Genomic DNA, 23,510 nt, shown 5'->3' on the forward strand with positions numbered 1-23,510 from the left:
ACCAATGTAGGAATTAAGAAGTTCATGAAGGACAGTAGTTTCATATTGTAAGATGTGGTCACTAATTCTTTCAAGACAGAGTATTGATTCTGAATATAAACTGTTATCCAACTTGCAGGCATCTTTATGCTAGGAAAAATTGGTGGTAAGGATTACATGCTCTCCTTGGTAAAGTGACACTGTGACTTCTGGATAAAGGCATCTCTTAGCCAGCATGCCCATTCTGATACAGATACCATATGTGGTCTTTAAAATGTTGCAGATCTCTTAATGTTGATTTTCATGTTTGCAAAAGGAACAAGAATTGTTGATCTCCCTTAGAGGTTATTTTTTTAGGATGAATAAATTTATAAATATAAAGCTATTTGATTTTGAAAGTTTTTATTTGTAGTGTTACTAGTGTAGATATTACTGTAGAAATGAAGCCATTAGTTGAGTTTTTATTTATTCTCTAATTGGTTTCAGCTTGTCTTTTAGAAAATTTGCTTTAGCAATGAGTGAACATTTCATTGGAGTCAAGTGCCTAAGCAAAACTTAACCTAGTTGCAGTAATCAATAGCAGCCCCAAACTGCATACTCTTAGAAAGTTCAGCTCAATATATAGGTTGAAATAAATCTAACAAAAAATCGGAACAAGATGTAATATGGGGGTATTGAAAATGGACTTTGAATATATTTTTGAAACTGCGAAATACCTCAAAAGTTTTGACTGCATAAGGGTTTTTAAAACAATTTAATGAAACATTAAGTAGCTAGAGTTTTTGCTGCAGCTTCACAGAATTAAACTTTCTGCTAATGTAGTGTTGGATTACCTGTAAAAGATGTAAGGGTAATCTTTTCTCCCTTCTCTACCCTTGTGACTACTTTGAATGTTCATTTTCAGTACTTACTGCCTTTTCTTTGGAATATTATTCTCTTTTAAGAAACGTTTTGTAGTAAAGGTGAATGTTACAAATTGTAAACTGCTTTCCTGCACCAGTATTTAAAGGATGTTATCAGAAAAAACCACAAATAACTCTTTGTCAGAATTGTGGTACTTAGTGCAGCAAAAGATGACTTCATACTAAAATGGAAGAGATGGGTTTCAGTTTCTTGGTCTTGCATCTGACAATACTTTGAATGTAGTGTTTTTTTTTTAGTGCAGGTCAGTTTGATATTTGCATGCTTACAGAGTTGTTAGTATTCTGTTAATCTTTATTGTTTCTGTTACTTTTGTAACCTGACTCTGTGTTTATGTGTGTACTTACACTTACAAGTCTCTGGACGTACTTTTGTTTCTTTTTGTTTCTACTGTTGCTTAAATGGTGTCTAAAATGCATCTAAAATGTGCTTTCTGTATTCTTCCACTGTATACATTTTAGTGTTCATTTCATCCTAAATATGTGTAAATCTTTATACGTATTTCTGGTCTTAGTGTTTTCTAAAACATGTTTGATTCCTCTGTAGGCTCTGGTACTTCTACAGAGCTCTATGCAGTACAGAGTCCATTCTGTGTAGAAGTCATGCAATTTTATTCTTGGTGAAGATGGATAATATTTCTAATTTTAGTGTATGAAATTGGATGTTATTTTAATAGAACTTATTTCAGCTTGTGTACCCTGTTATTCAGCTAGCTCCACTTTAGAGTGTGGCTTTTGTATGATCTCAATAAACGACTTAGAGTTTTTATTGAGGTTTTTATCAGAAGTATTTGAAACATTTCAGATTGGGTCTGCAGAAGATTAAAATTAGTCAGATTGAACAATAAAAGTTTAGGTGTCTAGTACTAAGCCCTAATGTCATTTACTGTTATCCTTGATGCTAGAAAAGGATATACAAATTTATTCAATTTGGCTGTGTTATTTTTGCTCATAGACTAGTTCTTTAATATTTTTATAAGAACTGAATTTTCCCAAACTGTATTTGCATCGCGATGAGGATTGTATTTCTTAATTTTTTTTGTTGTACTGTGGAAGTGTAGACTTTTCGTGATCTGTTTATTAATGAAAACTCCTTGTATAAAAATCTTTAACTCTGATGCTATTCTGGTGCTATAAGTTCCTTTTAAAGAGAGTAAAAAGAAAACATTAATATTGCATCTAAGAAGATATGTGTTTTAATTTTCTGCTAGATTATGAGCTTAAAAGGTTTTTTAAATTTTCTAGACAGTAGTTTTATCATTATCATACTCTAATTACTGGTAATGTTTTTCTCCCTTTTGGAAATGGTGTTATTTAAATTTGGCTGAAGAAAAACCTAGAAAATGCTAGTTATTTCTACTATATGAATGAAGGATATTTAAATGTCATAGTTAGCAGCTGAGAAATGAGAAAAAGAATAAAAGAAACTTAATCTGAAACAAATCTTATCCTTAAATGATGACCAGTGTGTTGCTATCTTTAGGAGCTACACATGTTCTTCAGTCCAACTTTTCTTTCTAAATTAAATCCCAGAGTACCTCCATGTACAGCCTTGCTTAGAATGTTATCAGAAGGGATATAGTTTCGATTTCTAGGATATTTATTTCATAGAGTCTCAACTATTTTCTCTAATTAGAAAAGCAATTTAATTTAAATGGAATCTTAATGTAAATGAAAAGTAAGTTTATTATTTAAAAATAAACCCCCAAAATCCCCAAAACAACAAACTAGCTTGATGTCTAGATTTCATCTTCCTTTTTTAAACAGTTTAAATCTAAAATCTATCAAAATTCAAAACGTACTTTTTCAGTACTTTGGCTTAGGTTAGCTAGTGACATTTCTTTGAATATTGCATTGATTTACAATGTGGAATTTTATGTCAATATATGCATTATTTATTTGAAAAGGAATGAGGTTATGTACCTGATGTAGCTTAGTGTACAATTGTTTCTCTAGATAATGTCATAACAGAAACATAAAGTAAGTGATTTTTTTCATTCCCAAGGGTCCATAGTTGTTTTTCCTGAGACTGATGATCCTTAAAGAAGTTGTTAGCTTTAAAAATCCCCCAGTGATATAAACTTGAAACCTGTGTGGTTGACTTGCCAGCTAATAGAATATTGTCTTTTAAAAATACTTCTGTGCATGCTACTTAAATCCAAAATCCTAAAGACTTTTAAGGATCCTTTTCATGATACCTATTTTTGTATCATTCTACAGTTTTCAGAATTTCCAGATCCCATGTTATGTTCAGATTATGTGCAGTTACTAAATTTCCCACCTTGTTGCGAGCAAAAATGCAGTGCTGTATCATGGGAGGAGTTGAAATCCATGGATTTGCCATCCTTTGAACCTGCATTCTTGGTTCTCTGCCGAGTCCTGCTCAATGTTATCCATGAATGTCTCAAGCTGAGGTTGGAACAAAGACCTGCTGGCGAGCCATCTCTTTTGAGTATTAAACAGGTTTGCTTCAATTGCTTTTTTAATATATATTTCCTGTTTGAAATGTTTTGTCATTTCATTATGATAAAATGTCAGCTAATAGAGGATTAGTGTAAGAAATTATAATGTATAATTATGTAATAATTTTTGTAAATAGTCTTGTATTTCATATGGAGATCTACTTTTTGCATAATAAAATAACTGGTCGTGTATAGGTCTCTAATTTAAGCTTCTATATCAGAACAGGTGATAAAAATATTATTAGCCAACAAAAGTAATCAGTACTGGTTCCAGTTGCATTATAAGCTGTATAATCTTCTCTAGCACATCTTCCTCTATTTGAGTGTCTTAGATAATGTAAGTAGTTTTAAGGGTCTGTATTTTCATTTTTCTGTGATTTGATTTTTTTCTCTTGTGAATGTAAGACATCTGCAAACATGCGGTAGTCACATAGTGACAGTTAATTAAGAAGAAAAATGAAATAAAAAAACCTTCCCCAGCCTGTTGTTTTATTTTCTGTGGGCAGTGACCCAAGATTTTCAGTCCTGTCACTGGCTGAGAATATTGTATAAGGATTTATTTTATGGAGGCTATCAAGTACAATGAAGGCTGTTAAAATCAATGCCAGTTCTCAAAGTATAGTCCAGGACCTACTTAATTCATCTGATCTCCCTGCATCCTGGCAAGCATAACCACATTGGGGTTTTATCAGATGATCTCCAAGACTAAACATCTAAATAAGCTCTTGGACTGATTATGATCTCACATTCCAGTTATTTGCTGATCCAAAATCCATTGGTATGTTACTTTGTGGTCCCAAATAAATTTGTCCTCTCTTCCTTTCCCCCTTATGCTCTCGCTTGCTCTCCCCATTGATTGAAGCCTACAAATTCAGCTTAACAGTCGTAGAGTAATATGTTGCATAGCATACTCTGCTGTTAAACACAGTATGCCCTTCAGAGAGGGGGTGATTTTGTTTTTTTTCCCCCTTAACATTTTGTGTGCTCCTTGTGGGATTCCCAAGTTAAGTAAAAATTACACTTTCCTCCTGGAAAACAATGCATTTGTACCAGACTGTTTTGGTGGTGGATGCTGCCTTACTAATGACATTGAAAAAATGAATTCAGCTCGGCAAATGTTTCCCTTCCCACACAATATTTCTGAAGAGGCAAAGGAGCTGTGGAGGATGTTTCACAAATAGATCTGATTGTTTCCTGAAGAATTATAATTTCTAAAATCTTGAGCAAGCTTAAAAGAAGAGTCCAGGAGTTTTGTGTTATTCTGCAAGTTCACAGAACTCAGAATTGCAGAATTACAGAGAAGACTGGATTAGAGATACTCTGGTCCATCCAACCTTCTGGAAGCTGGGTCCTACAATTAGGTTGATCCCCAAATTAGATTGTTTTATTGTCATATCAGAGAATTGCCAGCAGGTTGAGGGAGGTGATCCTGCTCCTCTGCTCAAGCCCTAGTGAGGTGCACTGAGCTCCAGTTCTGAGCTACTCAGTACAAGAGACATGGAGCTCCTGGACTGGGTCCAGTGGAGGACAAAGATGATTAGGGGCCTGGAACATCTCTCCTGTGAGGAAAGGCTGAGGGAGATGGGCCTGTTCAGCCTTGAGAAGAGACAACTGAGAGGGACCTCATTAAGGTCCTGCACCACACTGTGTAGCCATCAGAAGATGACCATGTGAAATATCATCAACCCAGATATCTTCAGTCATGCTGCTCTCCTGGCCACTGGGCAGGGATGGGCCGTCTTAACTGCAGACATAAAATTTTTCAATTCTTTCAAGGTACTATTCAGGAAGAAGGGCTGGTGCTGCAGCACAGCATTCTGGAAGTGGCACTGCTCCATTTCCTTCATTAAGATGGTCTGGGTAGGCTGTTATGTATTGGCTTTCTCTGTGTTGAGGGCCAGAGCCGTTGCTTTATTGTTGAATTTTTCTCTGCAACTGTCCTCAAGGCATTGGAAATCTGTGATTAAATTCCCCTTGCATATTCTCTTTTCAAGGCTGAACAAACCCAATCCCTGAATTGTTCTTTGTATGCAAGTAGCACAGCGTGGTCTGTTTTTTGTAGTGATTGACATAGTGAATCTTACTTGAGGCGCTGAGACCTTTAAGCATCTCTTGCTTTTTGGTACCATTTGAAATATGTAGCAGTACTGTGTGAATGTATCAGATATGCTAGTCTTGTCACTCAAAAGGTGATACTAAATTTTTGTATTACTAGCAAGTCAGTTATATTCAAAAAATTGATCTGATTTTCAATAAAAAGTATATACACAAAAAGGAAATTTAATACAGATTATATGCCTCTTACAATGTGCCTTTTCTCCTGTCCTTTCTTGCTGCCTTCCTCCTTTTTGTCCATGTTTTGCATTCAGTACTAGCTTTAGTAATCCTGATAATCCTGTGTCATTGGAGGGAGCAGTTCTCTTTTAATGGCAGTTTAGTACTTGAACAGTTCAAGATGGTTCTCAGATTCAGCATTCATGTTGAGATGTGGATGTGTGTGTATGCATGTGGGTTATTTCTGTTTAGTTGTTAAATTTGGTATTGTTTGTCTTGCCCCACCTCCTTTGAGAAAATAATTTATTGAATAAACTACCTAAACAAAAAGCAACCCATCAAACCAGTAATAGTGATAATATTTTCAATTTAAACTGTATATTCTTTTATGTGCTCATTATACACCAAAATTTTGTTTGGCCACTGCCTCATGAATTTCGGTTTTAAAAGCTGACACTAAGATTAGCTCTACTGTTTTTTTGTAAATCCTGTATTCTGTTACTCAATAGTATACGCCTGTAAAAGTATTATTTAAATAAACTCCATTTTTAATGAAGTTTTTCAAGTTTATTTTGGAATGGATGTGCATAGAAGGGGAAAAAACCCCATAGGTTAACACAAAGTACACTGGATGTGATTGAGTGGAGTGAAGAAGGACATTAATTTAAAAGTTTATGACATGTTAGGGATATAAAAGTATCCTTTTTAATTTCCACCTTATAAAAATCACTTTTTTTACTCTTTTCCACCTAATTTGGTAAATTTTAAACTGTAGAGTTGAGACTATTATCCTTGTTTCATCTGCACATCAAGGAGCACAACATAATGTGTTCTGGCCTGTAAAAGATTCCAAGGACTCTCGTCATACTAATAGCATTCTTGTATGTTTTCTGCTTTTGTGCCATTATAATTTCTCATACATTGAGTCCACTGTATTGATATATTACTTTGCCAAGAGAGCCATTATAGAGCATTTAAAAAAGCGTATTAATCAGCCAGCAATTCCATTCCTACTGACCCTCAGAAAAGATCAGGGATTGTCAAACCTGAAGACTGATGATGATTTCAGAATACGCACTTAGCACTTGAAGGGCTACTGAAAGAAAGGCGTTTGCTATTGTAGACTTGAAATGTTCCTTGCTTATTATGTACTCCTGTACCTGTGGTTGTGCATGTCTCTTGAAATAGATAAAGTCTAAGCTTTCAGGGAGAGGTGACAGCTCTTCCAAAGGAGACCGCTTCTGCAGTTGGAAAGAGAACTTTACTCATACTAGCTTTGCCCAGGGAAGCAACAAAAAACCACTAGTTGTTTTCAGGCCTGATACAGATTTTGAAATTCAGGGCACAGGAGATTGACAGTGAATTCACTGTAGTAAAACATTTCTCTAAGCATATGTTAAACACATTGTGTACTGTTCCTGACTTACTTCCATTGAAAGTGATGATTTCGTGACTGTAAGCTCTTTTGCCCCTTTCTAAACTCATTATCTAGTAAGCTGCTTGCTGTGACATTTTGCAGGGAGTAACTCTGAAACATCTGCTTCCATCTCCATTTACATTGATGTGGCAAATAATGGGCTTGCAATTAAATAATCCTGGAAAACTAATGACATATTTACTGCAGATGTGCAGAGCAACTATTTGTTTCAAAAAGCTGTAGAAATTATTGAGTGGCAAACTAATATACTTGGAGAAACTGGGCTGACAGGGAGTGAATTTAATGTCTTGACTGATGGCAGTTTTGGGGTTTTTCTCTTGCAGCTAGTGAGAGAGTGTAAAGAAGTTCTGAAGGGTGGACTCTTAATGAAGCAATATTACCAGTTCATGTTACGGGAAGTGTTAGATGACTTGCAAAAGATTGATTGCAACATTGATTCTTTTGAAGAGGATCTGCATAAAATGTTAATGGTGAGTTTCAAAAAGGAGAGTTCAAGTAAGTGTATTAATCTGCTAATAGAAATCTGTTATCCCTTTTAGGGATTTTTTTTTTTCTTTCCCTACTTTGATAAAAATTCATTATTTTAATGGACTTGTAAAGTTAACACAGAATGCTGTTTTAGCAATGTTTTTAGCAGTACTGGGTTTTGTTCTGTGGTACAGTTTACCTGTAAATTGCCTGTATTTACCAAAACGGTTCATATATAGAACAGTAAATTTCATAAGTTTGAACTAAACTTTTAATAACCTTTTAATATTGAATAAAATACGATTTTTTGACTAACATTATATCTTACTGTATTGGCATTGCATTAATGCAATACCTTATTTTTAATGTGTATTCATTGTTACATTAGTTAAAGAAGTCTTTTTAAGAAAAACACTTGGCCTCTGAAAGATAGGAGTTGGAACTGGATAATCCCTAAGGTCCTTTTCAACCCAAAATATTCTTGGCATTTTTAAAGTGTAGTCTGAAAATACTTGAACTAATAGAAAGCATCTTACCATTTTTACCATTTATACCATTTTTGAGTAGGTATATTGTAGATTATTGAACTAAAACAAATTGCAGGTAATTTTTTGCAGTCAATATAATCCTGAAGGGCAGATGGTTGAAGAAAAATTGAATTTACCTGTATTTTTATATTGGTTTAAAACAATAGTAAATAAAGGTGAGAGATAAGACTTGATCTAAAGTGATGTAGAATCTCAGAAGCCTTTTCACAGCACTTATCTATATCCAGGAGGATATGTTGAGGTAAAACCTTTCGATGTAATCCAATTAATAAAAAGTTTAGATACAGTTTTTCAGCAGTTCAGCTTAAAAAACTCTGGGTACTGTGGGAATTCACTAATACAATGGTAAATAGCAGCACAGCAAGCAAGGTGGTCAATATTTTCAGGAAGGTATTGTGGAGACAAAGAATTTAATATTTGCTGATCCATAAATTGCACCTTTTATATGAAGACTTGGAGTGCATTTTCAGGTGAAGCAAATGGAAATTATTGTAGAAATACCTTCTAAAAATTGTATGCTACTGAGTTTGTTGGTTTGAGAAGTTCTAGTCCTTAAGACCTCGTGTAACGATTTCTGTTTAAATTATTTGTTTCCATGTTCAGGTTTACTTTGATTATATGCGAAGCTGGATCCAAATGCTGCAGCAGTTACCTCAAGCATCTCATAGTTTAAAAAATCTGTTGGAGGAAGAATGGAATTTCACCAAAGAAATAACTCCTTATATAAGAGGTGGTGAAGCTCAAGCTGGAAAACTATTTTGGTAGGTTTTATTTAATTCTTTTCCTTATGGTGTTGTATTATACCAGAGGGGTATTCAAATCAGCACTTGTTTGGGGTTCTCAGATGGGACTTCTTGAGATGTCATTAAGCAGCTGGTAGTCTTTGTGAATGTATTATTGTGAATAGATCATTGCAGTGATTGTAGGTGTAGGATGCAGTAGGTGCAGGTGGCTTCCATGGGCCCCAAGATGCTGCTTGTTCCTGTATGTGGACTTGGCAACAGTTGTCTTGCATTAAAAAGGAAGAAGTTTAAGATGCCGTGCTACCTCAATAACACTCTGAAGTTCCACCATTTCTGTTGCTACAGTGATATTGCAGGAATGCTGCTGAAATCGACAGGAATATTTTTAGATTCTGGACTACAAGACAGTTGTGATGAATTTTGGGCCAGTGCCGATGACAGTACTGCATCAGATGAAATCAGGTATTAAGCCTTTTGGCTTAATAATAACAACAAAACACTTACATATGTTTCTCTTCCTCTGACAGATGCTTAATGTATTTTATTCATTAGAATGCAAACTTGGTAAATGCAAGGCTCCATAGACTGTATCACTATATTTCTGTGTGCAGTAGTAATGAACCAGCATTTTGTTTTTTTGAAGCCTAGTAACCTTCTCTTTAATTCAGGCTACGAGAGGTTGTTTATGTAATGATATTTGAATTAGATTTTATATTCTTACCAAAAATGTGTCTACTCAAGTTCAATTTATTTGTCATTTGCTTGCAAATATTTATGTTCTTTTTACTAACATATATGCAAATAATTATTTTCTAATGGCTGTATAAGTGTAATATGGTTTGTTAAAACATTGTTATTTGATTTCTTCCAATGTTTCAGGAGGTCTGTTATAGAGACCAGCCGAGCACTGAAAGAGCTGTTCCATGAAGCAAGAGAAAGAGCCTCCAAAGCTCTTGGTTTTGCTAAAATGCTGAGGAAGGTAAGTTAACAGAGTCTCCTCTTATTTATATGTTTTAAAGAAATTTAGTCTGAAAGCATATTCCTTTGTTTTGTCATTATTTGTAGGACCTTGAAATAGCAGCAGAATTTGCATTGTCAGCCCCTGTGCGAGATCTTCTGAATGCTCTGAAAACAAAAGAGTATGTGAAGGTAAATTCACATAGGTAATAAGGTTTAGAGGCATGCTAAGCAAAATGCCAAATATTGGCATGCTTTAGTTTTTTAATGGGACACCTATATTTCAACATTTAAAGTATTGTATATTTAATACTGAATTGAGGTAGTCAAATTCTGTACTTGTGTTTGTATGAGTGAGAATGGTAGTCTGTGTTTTGGGAAATCAGTGTCTTAATTCCTTGTTTTTCCAAAGATTCTCTTTGTGACTGAGGAAAAACCTTTTTGTTTAATAACACTTAGTAATGAGTGCTACGAAACAAATGCTTTCAAATCTATAAGGTAAATGGATATGTGTTTGAGTAGATAATCTCAGACTATAGACCTGTGTTTTGTTTTTATAAAGCAACAGTGTTAGAGTGGAGGTCTGCTTTAGCAAGATTCCTAGAGAGTCCTAAGGACATGAGAAATGCATGGACTCTGTTCTGTTCCAGAGTAACTGTTGCTAGAAGACTGTTATACAGCAGAAGTAACTTAAGCTCTTGGTGCTCTATATTTACTGCAATGTAAAGTCCCCCATTTGTGGTTTTGCAAAATTCCTTAAAAATTCCTGTCTTTTTTGTAGTTTAATTAAGTTGTTTGCTTCAACAGGTCAAATGTATTTAGACCTGCTGTTCTTTTTTGTCCTTCCAAACATTTAATATAGATATAATTTGCAGTTGGGAAATAATGCCCTAACTTCTTCATGACATAATTCTTGCTAGATTTATGTAAATGTTTGCTAAATACAGAAATTCGTTTAAGGGGACACAAACAAGTTCATAAGAGAGAAGTTCATAAAGGGTTGTAAATACATGAATAGAACAACTGAATCATTGGGGCCCTGGTCTGTGAATTGAGTTGGAAAATAGCCTGGGAAATAAGGATATGTTTACTTTATAAAATATTGTCCCTCAAGTATGTAGTCTTGGCTGCTTCAAGACACCATATTAGTTGTAGTAGACCTTTTAAAGATTGTATCTTTTTATTATGTACATTTTTAAAGAAAAAATTGTGTCTCAAGTTTGACACATCTTTCATACATGAGTTAAATGACGCATGTTTTGATAATGAACACTTTATATATATTGGCCCTCTAATATCATGTAGGGAGCTTAAATTTTTAACAGCCTTTTCAGGCAGATGATCATTAGTTTTGGGAGTCTAATTTAGCTTTTAGTAACAACTGTCTAGTATTTTGCATTGGCCTACAGATTATAACAGTTTTAGTTATAACATATGTCTGCCTAATCTTAAAAGTGCAGAGTGCAGTATTTCGTCTTAGCTTGATGACATCCCACTCTGAAAGGAGAGAATTTCACTCCATGAGTCAATTACCTCATGTCAAGTCAAGATACTGGCTGTTTTACTATTTTCACAGTCTACTTCTGATGCCTAACTTGGTTAAGTATTGCTATCAATGTGACAGATATAATTGGAAGTAGTTTTTTAGTAGTAACAGTAGTATTTTATTAACAGAGAATGCTCTAACTGGACTTAATCTAGCTTTTATGAAAATAGAAGAATAACTGATACTTTTTTAGACAGGTTTTTGTTTACTCTTTGTCTTTTGTAGTCATTGAGAAATGTATGAATTCTGAAGGAATTTTTCTCTTAGTACTCTACTCTTTGTTGACTAACTTAATTTTTAAACTGTGTGTATATGTTTTATACTCGAGTATGCATACATATATAGATGTGAAACTTTTGTTTCTTTTGTAACAAGATTCCTTTAGAAGAATATGTAGAAAGATTAACTTGAAGTACACAGAAAAGTCACTGAAAATGGTGATCCAGTGGGTTTCGAAAGAAATAATTTATAATGCATTTTGACTTTCAATGCAAAAATAGCTGAAGGTATCATTTTAGTATGTATATTATGCAACTTTTTAGGATGGAGATTCTTGCTGTTGCTTGAATTATGCTACCTCTTTCATCCTTTTTATTTTTTCATAAAAGACAGTGAGATTTACTCATTCAGTGTATTTCTTTTCTGCAGGTGCAAATTCCCGGACTCGAGAGTTTACAAGTATTTGTACCAGGCAGTATTGCGGGGGAAAAATCTGTGATTTTGCAGCTCCTCAATGCGGCCGCTGGGAAGGATTGCTCCAAGGATTCAGATGAGCTGACCTATGAGGCCTACTTGCTAATGACCAAACACAGTGACAAAGACCATGAGTTAGATGACAGCTGGAGTGCTTGGGAGGGTCAGCCAGTCAAAGTCGTGCCACAAGTTGAAACTGTTGATACGCTGCGCACCATGCAGGTGGGTTTGCTCTTATTCCCTCACTGTTGTCTCCACACTTCTAGGAATGCTTATTCTGTCAGATTAACTAGAGTGATTCAAGTGAAGCATGTGTCCTTTTATAGGTTACAAAAAGTTAAAATCAGGAATAAATTTGATTCTTAGTTGTGTTAAATGCAAATATTAAATGGCTTGTAGCATTTCTTGGCAGAATCAGTCTCTACAAATGTGACTTTTTCAGAGTTGTACTTCTATAATAAATAGAGATACTTCTAATACCTAGTTGGGTGTTCAGAAGTGCAGGTAAGACTTGGAAATGGAACATTTTATTAAGAAGTCATCAGTCTCCAAGAACATGTGGTGATTGTGTGCTTTCCATGCACTGAGGCATGAAACCAGTTAGTCTTGATTTTGGATGAATTGTGACATTTAATGTTAAATGTCTCTGGAAGTTAACTGGATGTTCAACAGTTCTGCAGGAAGAAATGTTTCCAGTCATACTTTCCTTCTTCCCAAGCCAACAGGGTTTCCCTGCCAGCAGTTGTGCTGCACTGTGACAGCTGAGCCAGTTCCCTGCCCCTTGTGTTCTCATATCCTTAAGGTTAAGCTATATGGATTTTCCTTTTGATATGTCAGTTCCTTGGATCCCTACCATAAATGGGCTGTACTGTCCATGAAGAGAGAGACTTTCCATGTGACTGTGCCTGACCTTTGGCATTCAGATGGTTCTAGCAGTTACAAGCAGTTGAAAAAGTCACTCCTCTACATACTTCTGCTTTTAACGTGCAAACATGTTTCTTGTTTGCCTGTTGTTCCAGTTGAACAATAAAAGCCAGCCTTTGATTAAGTGCTTAGAAATTCTTCAGACTTCTATCAAAGTTAGTATTTCATTCAGCAAATGAAAACAGCAATAGATGAAAATTTATTTACAAATGGTTTCTTCCATATGTGAGTGTACATAAAACACTATATGTGTGTGTTTTTATGTCTATAACAATTACTAGGTTTTTTAAAATCCAAGATTGAAAGGTTAGGAAATAAAAAGTCCTTCAGAAAGATTCTGCCTTAAAAAATACATTTTGATTGCAAACTAGAGAAAATGTAAGGTGTTAGTTAAATACTCATCAAATGAAAGAATCTCATCAACACTTAAAGAATTTTGAGCATGAAATTACTCTTTGGGGCAGAGGTCTTGAAAATCAGGATGAACTAGGTCTTATTTTGTGAGTAACTTGTTGCAGATGCATTGTCTGTGGTTTGAAATCAGCAGACCTTAGTATGGCAGCACCATCTGTGACTGTATGCTTTTATAGACTTGTGCAATATCAGAGCTCTGGTTTCCAAAACACATCACATATTGATAATTCTGAAAATTTGAGCAAATACAGTGTGTCTTTCCCTATTCGATAGTGGGCTTTTGTCCTGAAAAAATGAAAAAATATTGTGTTTCTTGGATAAAACCCCTTCGTTTATGTGACAATTGTTATTTCTGTCTGCTTTGAGAAAATAGAATTATTTTTGCTTCTCTGTTGCTTTTTTTTTGTGTATAGCTAATCTGAAGATAATTTAATGCAGTGTTTCCCGTATTTTCCAGAAGTAAACAAGACCATATATTCCCCCTGAAAGCTTGCTGTGGCATTTACCCTAATGGAACTCTACTCACTAGATGAGAGTGTGAGTTTAGTTGCCGGCATCAAGCTTTTCTGTGTGAATTTAGATTTTCGTGAACAGTGATGAGAGGTCTTTCATATATTAGAATTTTAAAAATCTGATTGGAAGCTAGTGATATTGGATATATTTTTACAGAGAGAATTTTCTTTACAAAAAGTAGTGGTGTCTTGTATTCTAGGTTGATAACCTCCTCCTTGTAGTAATTCAGTCTGCCCACCTTGTGAGTCAGAGAAAAGCTTTCCAGCAGTCTATTGAAGGGCTCATATCTCTGCACCAGGAACAGACATCCAGCCAACCAATCATTGCCAAAGCTCTGCAGCAGCTAAAGGTAAGCAGATTTGGAGATTATTTATCAAAACTGATGGTGCTTTGTTCACTGATAAGTGAAAAAGTGGAAGAAGATTTGATTGCAAAGCTAATGGCCTATTCTGCAATTTTAAGTAATGTGGTAGTCCTCTATGGACTTTACTTTCAGTACAATTTCCATTCTGTTTTTGCAAATGACTTGTGAGTGTGTTTTCGAGCTATATTGTTGTAATCGTTTCTGCATTGGGTAATTGGGAAACAAGTCCATAATGCAGATGAAATACCATAGCAACAGAGTGAATACCTCTTTGGGTGGCAGCAATATTGAATTGAAAGTAAGTCTATGATTTTCTAAAACCAAGTTTATCAAAATCAATGATCTGCAACAAACTTTTCTTCCTATTTGAAAACGTAAAAGTGGGTAGTCTCTCTGTTTCTTTTCTCTTGGATTTGGTGTGGGTTTTTAAATCTTTGCTTGTTTTGCGTGTGGGGTGTGGTGCTGTTTGTTTGATTGTTTGTTTTGCTTTTGTCTGATGAGTGTTTCCTTTGATGGGTTTGGTTGGTTTGTTTGTTGGGCTTTAAAAGTGGCAGTATCAAGTCCCTGCATTCAATAGAGGCTGTGTCCAAGGTGAAAATAGAACCAAAGGCTGGTCACCCTATAGATAGTAGAACTCATGTTCTCCTTTCTTGTCTGTCTGGTTTTGGTTGGATGTTTTTGTTCGTTTTGTGGTTTTTTTGTTGGTTCCCTGGTCACCCTTTTGCTGTCTGTTTTTAAAGTTAATCACGTGCAAGCAAACTTTATTATAATACCTGAGTTAATTACAAGACTTGCTTCATGCAACTGCTGGAAAATGTTTGTTTTTCCAAGACTGAATGAATTTTTGTGGCATTATAGTACCTTTTTATTTAAAATAATGTAATTGTTAGATTAATATTTGCCTGATATTCTACAATTGACAAGACTAAGGAATATTTTGCTGCCCCCCATCCCTTTTTGTTGTTACTCAGAATGATGCATTACAGCTATGCAATAAGATAAGCAGTGCCATTGATAGAGTTGATCACATGTTCACATCTGAGTTTGATGCTGAAGTTGATGAATCTGAATCTGCCACTTTGCAGCAATACTACCGGGAAGCCATGATTCAGGGTTATAATTTTGGGTTTGAGGTAAGGAAACAAAAACTGATTGAAATTTCTGGTTTTGTGTTGGTGCAAATAAGGTAACTAGTAACTGTGGAAATACAAAGAATTATGGAACTATTGAATTATTTAGGTTGGAAAAGACCTTTAAGATAATCACTTCCAGCTGTTAACTCACCACCACCAGGTCCACCACTGAACCATGTCTACATCTACACATCTTTTAGATAACTCCAGGGATGGGGACTCAACCACTTCCTGGGGCTTGTTCTAATGCCTGACCACTCTTCCAGTGAAGAAGGTGTTCCTAATACCAAACCTAAAGCTCCCCTGGCTCAATTTAAGGCTGTTTTCTCTTGTCCTAACACTTTTTACTTGGGAGAGGAGACTGACACCCTCCTCACTATTACCTGCTTTCAGGTAGTTGTAGAAAACAATGACGTTTCACCTGAGGCTCCTTTTCTCCAGGCTACACAACCCCAACTCCTCACAAGACTTGTGCTCCAGCTTTGTTGTCCTTCCCTGGACTTGCTCCAACACCTCAATGTCTTTCTTGTAGTGAGGAGCCCAACACAGCATTTGAGGTGCAACCTCAGCAGTGCCATTACTGCCCCAGTTCTGCTGGCCACACTATTGCTGATAGAAGCCAGGGTGCCACTGGCCTTCTTGGCCCCCTGGGCACACACTGACTCATGTCCAGCCAGTTGTCAGCCAGCACCCTCAAGTCTTTTTACCCCAGACAATTCTCCAGCCACTCTTCCCCCAGCTTGTAGTGCTGCATGGGATTGCAATGACCCAGGACCAGGAGCTGGCATTTGAACATGTTGAACCTTACACCATTGGCCTTGGTCCAACAATCCAGCTTGTCCAGAACCCTCAGCAAGGCCTTCCTGCCCTCCAGCAGATCAACACTCCCACTCAATTTGGTGCCACTGTGAATTGACTGAGGGTGCCCTTGATCCCCAGGTCCAAATCATTGATAAAGACATAAAACAGTACTGGCCCCAAAACTGAGTCCAGGGGAACCCCAATAGTGACTGGCTGCCAGCAGGGTGTAGCACCCCTCACCACCACTCCCTGGGCCTGGCCATCCTGCCAGTTTTTTACACAGCAAACAATGAACATCTATCCAGACTATGAACAGCCAGCTTCTGCAGAATGCTGTGGAAAACAATGTCAAAAGCTTTACTAAAATATAGGTAGATGACATCCACAGCCTTTTCCTGATCCACTAGGTGGTTCACCTTCTCATAGAATGAGACCAGGTCAGTCAGGTAGGACTTCCTTTTCACAAACCATGCTGACTGGACCTAATCTCCTGCTTGTCCTGTACTAGATGATCCATAACCTTCAAACTGACAGGTCTTTTGTCTTCTGGATCCTCCTTTCAGTCCTTCATGTAGATGAGCCTCACATTTGGTAATTTCTAGTGATCTGTGACTGCTCAGTTTTAGCAGAGCATCATAAAAAATGTGTTGCCTCAGAAATTTTACTTGAGAATAATTGAAAGGCAACAGATGAAACTGATAAATCCATTAAATTAGCAGTGCCTGGAAATCTGAAAAGCTTTTAAGAATTTGATGATTTCAGATAGAGCCTTGTAAGCTCTGCTGCTTGGCAACATTTTAGATGATACCAGAATCACTAAGGTTGGAAAAGACCTCCAAGATCAAGTCCAACCTTCAGCTGAGTGCTGCCATGCTCACTAAACCATATCACAAAGGGCCATATTTAATTATTTTTTTAATACTTCCAAGGATGGTGACTCTACCACCCTGTGGTTTAACTTACCTTCTCACTGTTTTTCAGCCTAGAATAATATAATACTGTAACATGAGACATTCCTTCAGAGTTGATGGTGGTTCTTGGATTCAGTGCAAGCTTTTGAATGCTTGCCTTAGAGTGTGGGCATTCTAAACGTTATGTTCAGATGTTTTAACTGTTTAGCTATTTGATTCCTCTGGGCTTTGTAAAATTTTTTAAAGATGGTGTCATGCCCTAATGTACTTCTAGGATAGTAATAAGAAATAGCTGATATTTGTTTGATTTTTAAATGCACACAGCTTTTTTATCCCCTAATGTTACTACAGTATAACTAAAAAATAAACACTACTTTGCAGTTCCGTGTCTGGCTAGAGACCCAAGTGTTTATGTAGGATGTTTCTTCAGTGATGTGTACACTGTTAAACATCAACATGTGCCTGATACTCAGAGAAAAATGCAATATGGCTCAGTATTGCCTCTCACTGTAGCATATTTTCTATCATACTTGATTAATTTTTTGTATATAAATAGGCAACTGCTTGCATAAAATAATTTTATCTAAGAATAGGATGTGACTGTTACCATACTGTAGAGTTTTGTTAGCTTGCAAATACTCCAGTGGATATTGTTCTTCTTATTAATATGTGAAAAGTAATCTTTAGTTTCTTACAGTACCATAAAGAAGTTGTTCGTCTGATGTCTGGAGAATTCAGGCAGAAAATTGGAGACAAATATATCAACTTTGCCAGAAAATGGATGAATTATGTGCTAACAAAATGTGAGAGTGGCCGAGGCACTCGACCCAGGTAACAGCCAACTTGTTACTGGCATGGTAGTTTTTGGAAGAGATGAAGGGTTGGGCTCAAAAAATTGGAATAAATGAAGTGACGTCTGGCTGGCAGCCAGTCACTAGGGTGTTCCTCGGGGCTCAGTTTTAGGGCCAGTTTTTTCAATGTTTTTATCAGTGACCTGGATACAAGAGTTGTGTACATACTAAATAAGTTTACCATACTAAATTAGGAGGAGACATTGATCCCTCAAGGGTACAGAGAGACCTTGAGGGCTGGACAAAAACTAACCTTATGAAATCTCACAAGGGCAAGTGCCAGATTTTGCACCTGAGGTGTTGTAACTCTGGATATCTATATAGATCAGAGGCCAGCAGATTGGAGTGCAGCCATGCAGAAAGAGTCCTCAGGGTTCTTGTTAATTGTAAGCTCTGAGTCAGCAATGTGCCCAGGTGGTGAAAAGGGCCAACTATATCTTGGGGTGTTTTAGGCACAATAGATCTGACCAGCTGGGAGGAGTGATTGTACCACTGTGTTTAGCGTTGGTGCAGCCTCACCTCGAGTACTCTGTGCACTTTTGGGCTCCACAATCTAAGAAGGACATAAAAATATGGCAGCAGGTCTAAAGAAGGCCAATGAAGATGGTGAAAGGACTAAAGGACAAGATGTAATGATGAGTAATTAAGGATATTAGGGTTGCTCAGCTTGGGGAAGAGGAAAATGAGTTGCTATCTGCAACTTCTTCATGTCTTCCCTCTGGTGACTGGACAAGAGGAAATGGCTTAAACCTGCATTTGGGGAGGTTTGGAATGGGTATTAAGAAAAAGTGCACTGAGAGGTTGTCAAGCACTGAAAAAGCTCCCCAGGAAAATGGTCATGGCCCCAGGCCTGCTGGTGTTCAAGAACCATTTGGACTGTGTTGCCCTTTGTGGAGTCAGAAGTTATTCTGATGATCCGTGCGTGCCCCTTCCAACTCAAGATATCCTGTGATTCTATTTGTATTTTGTAGGTTGCAATTGCTAGTTGAATAGGTCAAAGAGGAGGCAGTGGGGGTTCAGCAGGTGGCTGAAGACACAACTCACTCCAGCCAAGTTACTTTACCAGTCTAGGCCATGAAACCACTGATGCCCAGTCATTACTAATCAGATAGTTCATGAAATCTTCAGTATCCTTTCAGTCTGGTTTCAGAAAAGGAGACTTCAGGCAGGGATCCCAATGGTTTGGCTTGTTGCTCTGAAACAAATTATGGTTGAGTTGATGACACTGTTTGGAAGATAGCATGTGTATGGGTGTATTTGGCAGTGCCCTTTCTAAAATCAGTCTTTGTCCGAATATAACTGGATAAAAAGTAAAATTTTTGTTTTATATATTAGTCTGTTTTTTTTAATGAGAATTTGATCATATTTTACAGAGAAAAAATAATTAACTATTATTTAATGTTCTTGGATGTGGTTGAAACTCTTAATGATGGCTTTAGCCAAAGACTTTCATTTTTTGGCTTTTCTTTTTTTTTTTACATAGATGGGCAACTCAAGGTTTTGATTTTCTTCAAGCCATTGAGCCAGCATTTATTTCAGCTCTCCCAGAAGATGACTTCTTGGTATGGATAAGTTTTTCTTATGGTGTTTATTTGTAAATGATTCTGAAGCTATCAGTATATATTTTGCAGGGATACTTTTTATAAAACAACATCTGAACACAGATGCAGTTCTGAAACAATTGCTGTTGTATATCACTGTTGATGCAGCTATCTCTTCTGTTTGTTAGAGTCTGAAAAGAAGTAGATTTGTGACCATTGCCAGTAATGGTTTCAGTTTGCTGACAAGTTGCTGGTACTGTCTGGGGAGGCCACCTCCCTTTGTGTCTTGGAAAGTTGACAGCAGCTTTCTACAGAGATTTATAGTTGCCATAATTAATTTCTAAATGTAAGCTTCTAAGGCTTAACTAATACCCAAAGTTCATCTGTGGTTATGAATATGGAATCACTGTCATTGAAATATTTTTTAATTTTCAAATAATTCCAACATGAAACAGACTTTAAGACTTTAAAGCATCTTTCTTCTGTTTTTATTATAAAAAAACAGTAGACTAAAGCTGGCATTTTTGTCTGCTCTGATTTCTTCCTTTTCCTATTCTGAGAATTTATTTCTCTGATCTTGGTACAATACTAAAGAGAAGTGAAAGCGCAGTTTCCGCAAAATAGCAGAATGTGAGTGTCAGCACCTCTTGATTTTTACTAATTTCAAGATGTGTTATGAAATGCCAACTACATTAATCTTGCATAATACAGAAAATACATGGTTTAGTCTTTTTTTCACGTGTATTTTTATCAGGGTCTCTCTAGTAAAATATGTGTTAGTCCTGCATTTATGTTGTTGGGGAAAGGTTGTCTGCCTTAATGATGGAATAAAGCTGGTATTTTGACGTAGTTTCTGAAATAAACTTTGAACAAGTAAGGGGGAAAGAAATGGGGGAGCCCAAAACCTTAACTGCGTTTTTGAGCTTTTTTCTGTCTTAAGAAAGAAGAAAAGTATTTCTGTTTTGGAGATCATCACTTGAAGCTGCTTTGATTAATCTGTATAGCACAGATCACAGTATTTTTACCTAGAAATGGCAGTGTCAATCTTGATCTCTTAGATGCTGCGTCATATCATGAAGGAATGATGGTCTAGAGTTAGAACTCTGCATTTCAAGATGAAATTGTTGGCAAAATATGCCAGTCTGAAGCTCAATGGTCCTTTAGTTTTATAATTCAGTTTTTTCTTAGTCCTTGAAGTTCCTGGTCTTCACTAAGTTTTTTAATTTATGGAAGAAATTTTGGCTACACTGAGTGACTGACATACAGAAGTGACCTTCATAGCAGCTCTACCGAAGAACATAATTTTACTTTGTGAAGATACATTTTATCCCTGGTGTTCTGACAAGTAAATTCAACCAGAGGAAGATTTAGTAACTTTCCAGGATTACATACACATTGAATAGTACACCTAATAATTTGGCTCAGCTTGTCTGAGGCCCAGTTCAGTGATTTTAACTTTTAAAATCGCTTTCATGAAAGTTTTGATAGCTTCATGGGTAGGTAGTATTTCTTTTAATATGCAGGACTTCATATATTTTGTTTTACAGATTTTCATCTTGAGGTTCAGGCCATTATATTCTCACTCAATTTTTTAGATTTCTTCTTGGGATGTGAAGGGGAAGAGCAGAGAAAATTGTTACAGCTTTTTCCAGGAAATGTGATTTTAATTATATTAGCAATGAACATGAAGTTCCAATATCTTTATATTTTGAAATGTTCTTTATGATATGTCACTGTTCAGTTCTTACAGTTAGGTAATTTTGACAAAGACAAAAGGCAAGACAAAACAAAGACTTCCTAACTTAAAAAAAATCGATTAAGTCAAAACGCTAATGTGGATCCAGAAGTTTAGTATAATAGGTAGAATATAGGGGTGCTTATCTGACAGATTACATTTTTTTACTGTGAGCTTTGTCATATGATCATCAACCTTCTTGTAACAAAACTTTTTATGTTTGTCTTTTCCTAGAGTTTACAAGCTCTGATGAATGAGTGCATTGGCCATGTTATTGGAAAACCTCACAGTCCTGTTACAGGTTTGTACCTTGGTAAGGCAGAAGTTACTAGAGTTTGTTCTGGAGCTTTGCTGCTGCTGTTACAGAATTTTGATTGTAAAGTGCTTTTAAAATGCAAGAAATACCAATAAAAGTATTTTCAGTGTATTTATGATTGTTGATGTGAAACCATTATTGCCTGATAAAGTGTAAAGATGTGGTAATTTTTCCCAAGAAATTTCAAAGCGTTACAGATTCTTTCCTCTGATTTTGTCCTTCCTATGAAGTCCTGCAAATCTTATAGGAAAGGGCTCTGTTGTTTAAAGGTTGAATAAAAATGTGATTTTGACTTTAAGAAGACAGTTACAGCTCCCTCTCCCGAACTTCCATTGTGGCACTGCAGTTATTTACACTTTGGCACTGCAGATGTTTTTGCTTCTAATGGACTTTATATTACCAACTACCCATGAGTTATACATGGGAGCTGTGCAAACCAGTTCTCTGATATAAAATATGGCATAGTGTAAAATACATCTTTATAGATGTAAATGTTGATCTCATTAGAGTGAAATCAACATATTTGATGATGCGTCTTGAGAAAATAATGTTCTGTCTGCTGTGTGTGCCTTTTACTCATTTCTTTCTCAGTACTGTTTCTGTGTTTCTCCTCTCAACTCCATTGATTCATTTACTTTTCAAAATACTTTGTCATCTTTTTGATTTTTCTCCTGGTGTCCATGTCCTGGGCAGGCTTGATGATAGAAGACGGGAGGATAATCTGCCTCCAGCAGAGGAGGTGTTCCACTTTTTCAGGAAAGCTTGTTTTGAGACCATTTTGATAAGAAAGTCTTCTAGCTGACAAACCTTTTGCAGTGAAAGTCAGTCAAAGAAGCATAGTCTAAAATCAAATTTAGCCAAATTCTGTACAGTGATGTAAAACCTTCACCTTTCACTTTATGTTGTACATTAATGTATGTTCACTTTCAGTACTGTTGTTGAGAGGGAGGCCTGTTTTAGCGAACCACCAGTGTGATGATGCCAAGTTATTGAAACTCTTAAAAATGCTGTTGCAGACACTGCAGGTTATACAAACTAAATTGCTTGACAGCTTTTGTCTCAGAGGCATGGGGAGGGTGACACAGATGAATGGTGCAGACTTGAACAGCAGCCTGAAACTTTAATAGATGTGAAATTTAACATAAACTGTATCCTGGCTGCAGATATTGCAGATACCCATTCCTATCTCCTGATCAGAAGAAAAATAAGACTTCCTAGTTACATTTGCATATCACTTTGAAGGACTTAAACTCACTGTGGTCTTTACCACTTTTCCCAAGGGTGAGGATCCAGTTGTATTCACACTGCTGCCTCTAGATACACAGCTGTGTATCTCCTGGTGTTTTATCCTGTCCTTTTGCTTTGTGAAACAGCTGGTGTCTACCTGGGTGGGTTAGGACCTGCCTTCTGGGTCTGCTGCTAGCATATTTTCCGATTACAGCAGGACAACCAACACCTGGCCCTGCCATCTTTTGCTTACCCTAGTAGTGCAAACAAGGCAGAAACCTAGCTGCCTGAGATAAACCTAGCCTGGCAGAAAGTACTGACTCATGGTTTGGTGGGCAACCAGCTGTCTTGAGATGTGACTGCCACATATTTTACTTATTATTTAAGGAGGAGTTGAGGGCAGATGGTGCAGACTGCTCTTGGAGGCACTGAATTTTAGGCATAAAGACAGTGACTACTCATTTAGGTTTTGTCCTGCCCATTTGCACAACTTCCTTGGGGCAGACTGTCATGGGGGGCGTTAGTTTGGGTAAAACTATCATATGTGGGTTTCTTCCACAGCTTAATTTGTTTTCCATTATTGTCTGAGAAAGCTTAATTCTTATGGAAAGGAACATAATACTGCTCTTGGATTTGCTAATTATTAATTGGTTAATGTTTATTTCGCAATAAGCTTAATTTGTGAAGTAGAAATAATGAAGTTTTTGTGAAATATGTACACATTTTCTAATGGCTAGTTTTTGAGTATCTGG

At 36.4% G+C, this 23,510-nt stretch overlaps 1 protein-coding gene across 1 annotated transcript in view; it reads left to right on the forward strand.

The window, feature by feature from the left end:
- Positions 1-23,510, forward strand: part of MAP3K4 (mitogen-activated protein kinase kinase kinase 4) — a 65,880-nt gene that overhangs the window by 19,159 nt on the left and 23,211 nt on the right. Inside the window, exons 4-15 of the mRNA XM_014876009.2 lie at positions 3,120-3,362; positions 7,397-7,543; positions 8,693-8,850; positions 9,178-9,294; positions 9,712-9,811; positions 9,898-9,981; positions 11,984-12,250; positions 14,079-14,228; positions 15,215-15,376; positions 17,786-17,919; positions 19,423-19,501; positions 21,450-21,528. Coding sequence (XP_014731495.2) covers positions 3,120-3,362; positions 7,397-7,543; positions 8,693-8,850; positions 9,178-9,294; positions 9,712-9,811; positions 9,898-9,981; positions 11,984-12,250; positions 14,079-14,228; positions 15,215-15,376; positions 17,786-17,919; positions 19,423-19,501; positions 21,450-21,528 — 1,720 coding nt within the window. The remainder of the gene's footprint in view (positions 1-3,119; positions 3,363-7,396; positions 7,544-8,692; positions 8,851-9,177; positions 9,295-9,711; positions 9,812-9,897; positions 9,982-11,983; positions 12,251-14,078; positions 14,229-15,214; positions 15,377-17,785; positions 17,920-19,422; positions 19,502-21,449; positions 21,529-23,510) is intronic.

This window comes from Sturnus vulgaris, chromosome 3, assembly GCF_052056855.1.
Source record: "Sturnus vulgaris isolate bStuVul1 chromosome 3, bStuVul1.hap1, whole genome shotgun sequence".
Taxonomy (NCBI): Eukaryota; Metazoa; Chordata; class Aves; order Passeriformes; family Sturnidae; genus Sturnus; species Sturnus vulgaris.